General features: G+C 37.4%; 1 protein-coding gene across 1 annotated transcript; it reads left to right on the plus strand.

Moving 5' to 3' along the window:
- Positions 1–2494: 2494 nt before the first annotated feature.
- Positions 2495–9496, plus strand: LOC126623875 (starch synthase 3, chloroplastic/amyloplastic-like). The gene is made up of 16 exons (XM_050292855.1): positions 2495–2710; positions 3239–3305; positions 3404–4621; positions 4809–5023; positions 5275–5545; positions 5633–5808; positions 5919–6026; positions 6390–6499; positions 6712–6817; positions 7295–7465; positions 7616–7744; positions 7902–8084; positions 8242–8373; positions 8474–8585; positions 8794–8917; positions 9090–9496. Exons 1-16 carry the CDS (start codon positions 2600–2602, stop codon positions 9220–9222), a joined length of 3366 nt encoding a protein of 1121 aa, XP_050148812.1. The 5' UTR covers positions 2495–2599; the 3' UTR covers positions 9223–9496.
- The last annotated feature ends 2051 nt before the right edge of the window (positions 9497–11547 follow it).

Consider the following 11547-nt stretch of genomic DNA (forward strand, 5'->3'; position numbering starts at 1 on the left):
CTTTCAAATCAACCAAAACCAGTGCTTTAGAAAAAATTGAGATTTCATACCCATTGCATCGTTCTTTTTCTGGTTATATTGGAGTGAATCGGACCTTGAACCTTTCCTAATCGCGACCAACTATGTCTTTCGGTTTCCAATCAAACTTATAAACGATCTTGAAAATAATCCCGAACTCTGTCTACTACAACCATGAAGAAAACAAAAACAAAAGGTTACTTTTTTTAGAGGCCAAGATAGCTTATCGGACATGTTATAGTACTCTGACTACAAGCGCTCGTTAATATTCGAGAAAACTGGTTTCACTGCGATGAATTTCTTTTGCTGCAAACACCAAGGACGGTTACTGTTGGGAGAGAAAAATGAGGAACCCCATGATCACTTTGGCTATAGAACTTGAAGATAGAAGAAGTTGGTAAGAGAGAGCTCTCAGTTTTGAGGTCATCACAAAGATGTCTTTGAGATGTGAGGCCGACTTTGGAGTCTCTTTAAGTTTGGCAAGTGTTCCTAGTTTTAGGTACTTCTGAAAGCCTTCGCGTCTCTCTGTCGTCGTCGTCGTTCCTTCAAGCTTTTGCTTCATAGTTTGAGACTGAGAGAAATATGAGAGATTTGGGATTGACTGAGAGTTTGATGTGGAGGAGGATTTGTGTGTTGTTTCTGCACCTGGCGGCAGTTCCTTTAAGGAGTTTTGTGGCGGGAAGCAACGGTCTTATTTTGTTCTTATGGTAAAATGAAGCAACGGTCTTATTTTGTTCTTATGGTAAAATGAAGCAACGGTCTTTTAGCGATTAAGGAAAATGAGCTTCGAATTAGTCATTAATCAAAATCTAGGTGCAATGAATCATATAAACTCTTGAATCCCACATTCTTACACAATGACAATGGCCGGTATTTTTTCAAGTTAAACGGTACATCAAAGTAAAGTCAGTGGCTTCAAAAAATGCATATGTGTTGGAGGTCTCATAATATTTTGTATGTACGTAATTAAGTTTTTCAAAGAACTGTTCTACCTTGACCCAAAAAAAAGAAAAAAGAAGCAGTTCTACCACTTACTGCATCACAAACGAAATTTTTATTGAATTTTTAAGCTAAAAAACATAAAATCAATAAGAATATAGTAGACTAATAGTACTACCTATAAACGATCTTTGAACGTCATAACATCTCTAGAATGTCTTCGAGGAATCTTAATAAGCTTATGATGGGACGAAACTGACTTTATGATGGCCTTTATATACTAGTTCACTATTTATTTTACCTTCCAAAACTTCATAAAATCGATTGAAAATCTGAAGTTATAAGTCAAGTTTTGTGACATAAGCCAATAATTATGCAAAATATGTCTTACGGTTCAGTCAATTAGGCAAACTATGTCCCACTTGAGATTTAGACCTGATTAATTACAGCTTTTGGAAAAGCCCAATGCGAAAAAGCCACTTGTTGTAAGCTTTGAATTGAAGATCAACCAAAGGAAAAGCACTTGTCCCTTCCCCATTGTTCGGTTTCACTTCCTATTTAGCCATTCCTTCTTCCCCTCCATCCTTCTTTGGCTCTCTTTTCTCTCCAAAACCAGTTCATCATCTCTGATTTCATTTTCTCCCAAATTAATTAAGGTAATATTTATTATCTCTAATCTCATCTTGTTGTTGCACACTTTTGTTGATGAATGCATGTATAAAATAATTTCTTGTGACTTGAATTTGATATGTTTTTTTTGTAAATTTAATTTGATGTGCGTTTGCAAAAACGCATTATTGTACATCGAGAGAAACTCCTTTGTCTGGGACGAAGCGCCATCTTTCTTTGTCTCTCTTGCTACACACGACAGACATGCACGCGGTTATCCTATCATGTTCTATTCTCATGTTTGGTAGGTTTTTTAGAATATTTCTAGTTTACGCCGTCGGCTAAAATCACTATCACATGTAATCATCATGCTAACATCAATACTGAAATGTAAATTTTACGTACCTTAATCATAAAAAATTGCTTGATTGTACGTGAACAACTGATTTTAGCACACGCTTTTTTTCCTTTATCCTTGCTTTAGCATCTCAAGTGGTCTTCTCTACGTAACGTTAAAAGCAATTAAGGTTGAATAAATACAAATTACAATTATTAAGGAATATTCAGATACTAAACCCTCCTTAAACATTTTGTCGTCACGTAACATGTTGGCATCTGATGTGGCAACTCCCTATTGGACGCCATCAATTCTGTTGGGGCAGCCTCTCACACGGTAACAGCCTCTCGAAAGCCTTACCCAAACTGCTGCCATCTCACACCCGAAACTCCAAAACGAACACAAACCAACGGTCCAGATTCAACACCCCTATTAATTAATTAATTAATACACACTGGCAATACACACGTGGCTCAAATCAGCTAAAAGCACAGCATATTAACACGAATGCTTTTTTAATGATTAACTTAAACCGATATTAATCTAATTAACTAATATAAATCAAGATCTTTGATATTTAATTAATTAATTAATTAACCGATAAGCTCAGTCTTCGCGATGGGTTGATCAGCGGGGATTATAATTTGTGTTATCGGAGGAGCAAGAAGGAAGCAGCAGAACAAACATTCTTCTGCCATGGAGGTTTCCGTACAAGCACAGAGGCCGCTCAGTTGCAGAGGACTTTTCCAACCGAGAAGGAGCATCTTAAAGATCCAACCTTTTACTGGGTTCTCTCCCCATGGAAGGGTTAGTCATTTTTTATATAAATTTATATACATACATGTATGTATGTGTGATTTTTCTTTTTGTTGTTCTGATATTTCTCTCATTGGTTTTTTTTTGGTGAATTGGTATTGAGTTTGATCACACCCATGTAAGAATCTGTGTTTTTGTGGAGAGATGGATTGTCGGATTCATTGATCTTTGTGGTACAATTTTGTTGAGCATTTGATTATTGGTTCACCAATACTTTTGGTGGGGTGTTGATTTTGATTGGAGATTGTGTAAAAGTGGAAGCTTTTTCGATGAAGTTCATATTCTTTTTCTTGGTGGGTACTCACTATTTGTTTAATTTTACTGTAGATAGGCTTGAAGTACAAGAACTTTTACTTTTTGGGTAGTGATAGTTATGCTTTTCCAGTCAGTTTTTCTGAATGCAATTACTCTTTTCCAGTCAGTTTTTCTGAATGCAATTACTGAACTATGGTGGATTTAACTTTTTAATTACTGTTGTATCTCAAACTAAACTTTTCTTAATAATGCATTTGATTTCAGTATTCTTCATGGTTCAAAGGAAACCTGACAAGTGGGGTTTCATACCAAATTACTGCCAGTTCCGCCGGTGAGTTAGCCGTGCTGTTCTCTTCTAGTTTGCAGTTGATTACTTGACCTTAGTTTTTGTTGTTATTGTTAACTTAATCTGACTTTGTAACTTGGTAGAGTTTTCAAGGAGGAGACAAAGAAAAGTGTCTCCTGGTTCAAAGGGATTAGTGCCAGAAACCCCGGCAGGAACTAGCGTCCAGAAGACGAATCAAAGGAATACTGGGGACGAAAAGGGTATGACATCTTTGACATCCAGTGAGCTTGCTGGGAAAAATAAGAAAACACATCAATCGAGGGTTGACACCAGAAGAGAATGGGCAGTTGAACCTTCAGAAGAGAGCAAAGTTGACGAAAAAAGAATTGATGAAACTAGTAGTAAAGTCGAGGAATCATCTTCAGTTGGCAAGCAGACAGCAATTGATAGGGGTATTCGAGGGATAGAAAATGGGAGTGTAGGTAAGGCCCTTGATGACATCTCAGATACTGATAAAGGCATTGATACTGATAAAAAGTTAACGAATGAAGATCCTTTAAAGTTAAAGTTGGAGAGGGAAGAAAAATTGCGTAAAGAGGAAATTGCGAGGCTTGCTGAGGAAAACTTCTCAAGAGGGAACAAAATATTTTTCTATCCTCAGGTGGTGAAACCTGATCAAGACATAGAAGTGTTCCTTAATAGAAGTATATCAACCCTAAGCAATGAGCCGGATGTTCAAATAATGGGAGCCTTTAATGACTGGCGTTGGAAATCTTTTACCTTCAGGTTGAACAAAACACAACTCAAAGGGGATTGGTGGTCTTGCCAGTTTCATGTTCCTAAAGAGTCATATAAAATAGACTTTGTGTTCTTTAATGGGCAAAATGTTTATGACAATAATGATGCTAAAGATTTCTGCATAACTGTGGAAGGTGGAATGGACCTCTTTGCATTTGAAGATTTCTTGCTTGAGGAGAAGCGTAAAGAACAAGAGAAACTTGCGAAGGAGCAAGCTGAGAGGGAAAGGCAGGCAGAAGAGCAGAGGCGAATTGAAGCGGAGAAGGCAGCAAGTGAAGCTGACAGAGCACAGGCAAAGGCAGAGATCATAAAGAGACGACAAATGGTGCAAGAGTTGATTAAAAAGGCTGTAAGGTCTGTAGAAGACGTTTGGTACATAGAGCCTAAAGAGTTTAAGGGCGAGGACTTGGTGAAGTTATACTATAACCGAGGCTCAGGTCCTCTTGCTAATGCTAAGGAACTATGGATTCATGGGGGGCATAATGGTTGGAAGGATGGATTGTCAATTGTTGAAAGGCTTGTTAGCTCTGAGAGAAAGGATGGTGACTGGTGGTATGCCAATGGTATGTGCATTTTTGTATTCTTGTCCTTTCTTCCTCTAACATACATTAAATATTACAATTTGCGGGAGATGGCTATTCCTTATCGTTTGTTTTCATTCCCTTACCTATCTGAGAAACATAATTCTCTGTTTGTTGATGGTATAGCATGTTGTAAAATCATCCTTGTTGTCAACTTTATTTCTTGTAGTTGTTGTACCTGAACAAGCTATTGTCTTGGATTGGGTTTTTGCTGATGGACCACCCCAGAATGCCGTTTTATATGATAACAATCACCGTCATGATTTCCATGCTATAGTTCCAAAATCCATTCCTGAGGAACTATATTGGGTTGAGGAAGAACACCAGATATATAAGAAGCTCCAGGAGGAGAGGAGATTAAGGGAGGAGGCAATACGTGCCAAGGTCAGTCTTACTGAAAAGTAAACAATTAGATTGAGGCGCTTGACGTGACCTTCTTAGGGTTTTGACTGGTTGGTCCTTTTAGTGCTTATAGTTTATGCAAAGTGTGGATTTTCTGGATTGTCCTTAAAATGGTGTCAATGGGTACTTGAGATTTCCTATCTCTACATTATCTTGGAAAATTTGGGATTCAACTTCTCACGGTTATCTTATGGCCTTACTGATCCCAGTACCATTTCCTTCTCTTGTTGCAGGCTGAAAGAACAGCTCGTATGAAAGCAGAAATGAAGGAAAGAACTTTCAAAAGGTTTTTGCTGTCTCAGAAGCATATAGTATACACTGAGCCTCTTGATGTTCAAGCTGGTAACAAGGTGACAGTTTTCTACAATCCTGCCAACACAGTTCTGAATGGAAAGCCTGAGGTTTGGTTCAGAGGATCATTTAACCGTTGGACCCACCGTAAGGGTCCATTGCAACCACAGAAGATGTTACCTACAGAGAATGGTTCTCATGTCAAAACCACTGGTGAGTTTGAGTTCATATAAAACCTTTTATAAGAACGATATAAGGGGTTAAATTTTCTTGTTGACATGTGTTTGTGTGTCTCAACAGTTTCAGTTCCGCTGGATGCATACATGATGGACTTTGTTTTCTCTGAGACGGAAGATGGTGGACTTTTTGACAACAAAAATGGCATGGATTACCACATTCCAGTGTTTGGAGGAGTGGTTAAGGAGTCACCAATGAACATTGTGCATATTTCTGTTGAAATGGCCCCCATTGCAAAGGCAAGCTTGTGAACATACACATTGTCAGTATTTACTTGCTTGCACATGTAGACCCTTCTGATATTGTTTATTCCTTTTTTTTGCTACATTATTCATAACATCTATTCTAGGTTGGAGGTCTTGGTGATGTGGTTACGAGTCTCTCACGAGCTGTGCAAGACTTAAATCACCACGTCGACATCATTCTTCCAAAGTATGACTGTTTGAACCTTAGCAATGTAAGTTTTTCTGCTGTTGCCTTATTCCATATATCTCATATGCTCTTTTACCGTCTTTTTCTTTACGCCATGAAGAATTGGTATTTTGTTCCTTCTTTATTTATTTGTTATTTAGTTAAAAAGAATGCTCATTCTAGGTGTTATATGTGGCATTTGCCTGCCTATTTTGGAGACAATTTAGTCCTCTCAGGTTTTTGTGAGTACATGTTCTTGATTAATGGATTTTTATTTTATTTTAAAAAAACACAGATTTCTTCTCTTTCCTTTTTAACATTCTATTGTTTAGGGCATTTAGTTCTAATTCAACATTAGCTTCATAATAATTTGGTTTCTAAATTGCTAAACGTCTGTGTTCCGATACAGGTGAAGGAGTTTCAGTATAACAGAGGCTTCTCTTGGGGAGGAACTGAAATAAAAGTTTGGTTTGGGAAAGTGGAAGGTGTTTCAGTCTACTTTTTGGAGCCTCAAAATGGGTAGTTTCCTCTTTCACGTCCTTCAAAATCACGTGTTTCTAATGTACTTATCAAGTTTACTACTTTTTGTTTTCTTTTTTAATGGTTGATATCCATTACACTTTTTATATCTGGCAAGTGATTCTCCTGTGATTTTTAAACAGAATGCCATTGTGCCCGATGCAGCAATTTGTTATTTACAGCAAATCTTTCTATTTCTTTTCTCTTTGCAGATTCTTTCATGCAGGTTGCATATATGGTTGTAAAAATGATGCAGAGAGATTTGGTTTCTTTTGCCATGCTGCGCTAGAATTTCTACTCCAAAGTGGATTTCATCCTGTGAGTACACAACTCATGATCCAACTGCTTATTTTAGAATTTATTAATTTCACAGAAAAAAGTGGCACATCAGATGTCTTCAAATTACTAGTCCATATTTGGTAGAAGAAAGGAGAAAGCATAGCAAAAATGATTATGCAGGTTATATGCCACCTAGTACAAATGAATTAATTCATAGAAGTGTGGCAGAGATGTTACTGCTTACTCTTACACATGCATGTTTATTTTTACGCATATGGATAAGTGAAAACTGCCTACTGGAAACAAGTTGAGTAAGGTCAATTACACTAAAAATAGAGCTATGTATATGATTTTGTTTGTATCAGTGTGTGTGTTGGGCTAAATCAATTTTTATCCATCTTCTGTAAACACTTGTATATGCAGAAGATTTTGATTTTCTTTTCAGATGGAAAGTTTTGAATTTTCATTAACAGATTTTAAGGATATTTATTTGAAATTGGTGCTTTATGATGACAGGATATCATTCATTGCCATGATTGGTCTAGTGCACCTGTTGCGTGGTTATTTAAAGATCATTACATGCATTATGGTCTTAGTAAAGCTCGGGTTGTTTTCACAATTCATAACCTTGAGTTTGGAGCGCCCTTCATTGGTAAAGCTGTGGCATATTCAGACAAGTCCACGACTGTAAGTACTTACAAATTCCTGAAACTAACTAAAGTTTTCAGTTTTCGATGTCCTAAAGCATACTTTGCCCTTGTGAATACTGGTAGCAGACCTTTCAACTCTAATTTCCAACTCTATCTTACCAACTGTCTCACCCATCTCTATCTTCAGGTATCCAACACTTATGCTAAGGAGGTATCTGGAAATCCTGCAGTTGCTCCGCATCTTTACAAGTTTCATGGTATAATAAATGGAATTGACCAAGATATATGGGATCCATACAATGATAAGTTCATTCCTGTAAGTAAATAATATTTCTTTGTGCTCCTCGCTTTAGTCCTTCTGTTGAGTTTTTCTTTTCATATATGTTTCTTGAAAAGTATTAAACTGTTTGCCAAATTCTCTTACCTGCTCACAATACAACTGTGTCTAACACTTACAATGCATATCATTCCAGATATCATATACTTCTGAAAATGTTGTTGAAGGCAAACAAGCTGCCAAGGAAGCCTTGCAACAAAGGCTTGGTCTGAAAAAAGCTGATCTCCCTGTAGTAGGTATTATTACTCGCTTAACTCACCAGAAAGGAATCCATCTCATCAAGCATGCCATTTGGCGTACCTTGGAACGCAATGGGCAGGTTATTTTAATCTCTCTCCCCCCCCTTTCGCGGCTCAATTATTAACATAACCACTGTTCTTGATGGATGTCTTCTCCAAACATTAGCTTACATATCCCCCATCCTTTCTTAGTATACCAAAGCCAATTCTGAATTAAATTGGAACTACTGAGTGCAGGTTGTATTGCTTGGTTCAGCTCCAGATCCTCGTATCCAAAATGATTTTGTAAATTTGGCAAATCAGTTACATTCTTCTCATGCTGATCGTGCTCGCCTCTGTTTGACTTACGATGAGCCACTGTCGCATTTGGTCTGTTCTTGTGAAATTTATATTTTGTTTTATTATTTTATGTATATTGACCTCTTACATCTGCACTGTGATAATAACAGACTATCGGATTTTCCTACAGATATACGCTGGTGCTGATTTCATCTTAGTTCCTTCAATTTTTGAGCCATGCGGTCTCACCCAACTCATAGCAATGAGATATGGTTCAATACCTGTTGTTCGAAAAACCGGAGGTGTGTACCTACCTTATCAGTTTCGGATGAGGCAGTTTTGGATGAGGAGTGTGTTTATATTTTGTCTTGACTAATGACTACTAAGCAATTTGACATGTTTACACTGATTCTACAAACTACCTTAGACATTTTTTTTCTGGTAAACAAAAGTACCTTAACATACTTCGGTTGAAGATTGACTGTCCATTTCTTAATGTATCTTTTATAGGACTTTATGATACGGTATTTGATGTTGACCATGATAAAGAGAGAGCAAACGCCCAGGGTGTCGAGCCAAATGGTTTCAGCTTTGATGGAGCTGATGCTGCTGGTGTCGATTATGCTCTTAATAGGTGTGTACATGTTCTTTCGTAGATGATTGGAGAACTAAAGTTTTTTTTCGAAAACAGAAGTTTAAAAAATGTTCGTGTTCCTTTTAAGAGCCTTTCCAAAGACAGGCTTGATACCCTATATAGTTTGTTCAGTTTGTTTCTCTTTGGACTACTCATGAATGGCATTTTTCAGGGCAATCTCCGCTTGGTATGATGGTCGGGATTGGTTTAACTCGCTGTGCAAGACGGTGATGCAGCAAGATTGGTCTTGGAACAAGCCAGCTCTCGACTATATGGAGCTTTACCACGCAGCACGGAAGGGGTGAATATAAGACATCAGATAACTCATAGATGGATGTGTACAGATTCAGCGCTAGATCTCCGATAATTTTCTCATTCGATAGCTTAAGTAACTGCATAAATAATGCAAGGGACTAAAAATGGTCAATCCATTTTTGTGTTCCATAGTGTCGATAGGATTATAGCATTTTGGTATTACCTTTTGTACAAGTTTGAGTTACTTCATGTAGATTCTATCAAGGCCAAAACAACAAAAATGTGATCGTTAGTTTTCGCGAATCTCACTTATGCCTTCTGGAAGTCATTTCGACCCAATTTTCTTCCTAAATTATGATTTCATGTCTCAGTCTAACTTTGGAGAGATTTTTCAATGTGACCGTATCCCGGACTAAGTGGATTAGGTGGAAAGGAATTCAGCGAGGATCCATTTCCAAATTTGATGGACCTAACCACGTGAGGTAAACGCAGACAATAAAATATGATTCAGAGATTAAAAGAGAGGAAAAAGATGATTCCAGTAGCAAAGTGGAATTTCGAACACTTTTAGGAGATGCATCAATCGAGCCTCTTTAATATAACTAATTTATAAAGAAATTTTCAAGATTTTTACTTTATTCACATCGGTATTACACGTACCAAAGTAAAAAAAAATACTTGATTAGTAACGAGATATGACTAGGACCTTAGGTTCAAATCTCGTTAATGGCAAGTCACTTAGTACTACGGTCTAATGGTATTCCTCTTCATTTGTAAGTGAGAGATCTTGAGTTCCATTCTCACGCAAAGGTGAATTTAAACCACATTGTTGCTAGCCCATTGGGAGGCTTAGCTCACCTCCTCCCCCTTAGGCTATCTCCAACTGAAGGTTGGCCAGATGGCTCATTTTAGTCATCTGGTCCTCCAAGAAATTAATATTTTAATAAACAGTGCATGACCATATTTCTTATCATCTCCAACCGAATGCCAAAGGGTCATAGGGTTCGCTTTAGCTCTGTCACAAAAAACCATCTCTAACCGAGAGTCATAGGGCCAAACATATTATTTAAATTTAAAAACTACAACAACTTAAATTAAATTCATATTTACCATCTCTAATGGGAAGCTTATATTTGGGGCACCCATTATATTTGTCTCACATCGAGAGAGAATTGAGCAAGCAAAAGCTTGCATGTGTGGCATCCATTATATTTGTCCCACATCGGCTGTGGAAGAGGTTTGAGCAATCAAACATGCTTATAAGGGCAACATCCTCACATAGAACCAATCACCTTTTTGGGTCTTGATTATTTTTTTTTTTAATTTTTGGCAAAAAAAAAAAAAAAAAAAACCACTAGCTGACATCAACTAGCCGTTGAGATTCAAATTTTTTAGCCTAACCCGGGGCCGGCCGATTGGCCGTTTGGCCATTTTTTGTCCAATGGGGCCCACGAGACATTTGGCCTGACCCTCGATTGAAGACGATTTTAGGGCTATTTTTGGCCCTATGAACCCTTCGGTTGGAGATGGTCTTAGTGTAGATAATATAGTTTGTTTTAAAAAAAAAATTCACAGAAATTACGAGTGGCACTTACTAATATTCATACTTCATAGTAGATCAGGCAATTTTTTGCTTGACCCTTTAATTTGATATGAAAATAACAGGTTCCAGGTCAACTTGTTAATGAGTTGGGCGTTATCGGATCGCCCGTTAACGAGTTGGATCATTATCGGATCACTGGTTAAGAACCCAATAAGATATCGTTTGTCAGATCTAGACATTAAGCCAATTCTTGAATGACCAATTAATTCTACACAAAACGACATGACTCGTTAACGAATCGGGTCATTGTCAGATCATTTGTTAAAAACCTGTTAAGCGAACGGATATGACAAGATACGACACGATATGACACATTAAGATAACGGATATAATACGAACACGACAAACATGATCTGTTTGACAGGCCTGCTTCATAGTGCATAAAAAAAAGCCCCAAGTTGGGAAAGCAATTAAACTTTTTCTTATTGATCAACAAATTTGCTTTCATGACTTTCAAGCATTGAAGCGACCAACCTTGTGAGAATGATAAGTCTTACGACTTGACCGTATATACAAGGACTGGTGATGGACTAATATTGAGACAGAATTTAGAACGCATGCAATATTCAGTGGTTGCTTTATTACCCACTTTCACATTTTTCTTCCTCAAAAGGAACACAGATGGAGAATAAACAGGTCAAGAATCTGAGTCTGCTTATTCTATAAGTACTTTCAAATCAAGCAGATCCCCTTTGGATGGTAGAAGTTGAGTTCTTTCTTCAATCATTAGAGAAAGCTCTGATAAGTCGATTTTCTCCACTAAATGCTTCTT

This window comes from Malus sylvestris, chromosome 5, assembly GCF_916048215.2.
Source record: "Malus sylvestris chromosome 5, drMalSylv7.2, whole genome shotgun sequence".
Lineage (NCBI taxonomy): Eukaryota > Viridiplantae > Streptophyta > Magnoliopsida > Rosales > Rosaceae > Malus > Malus sylvestris.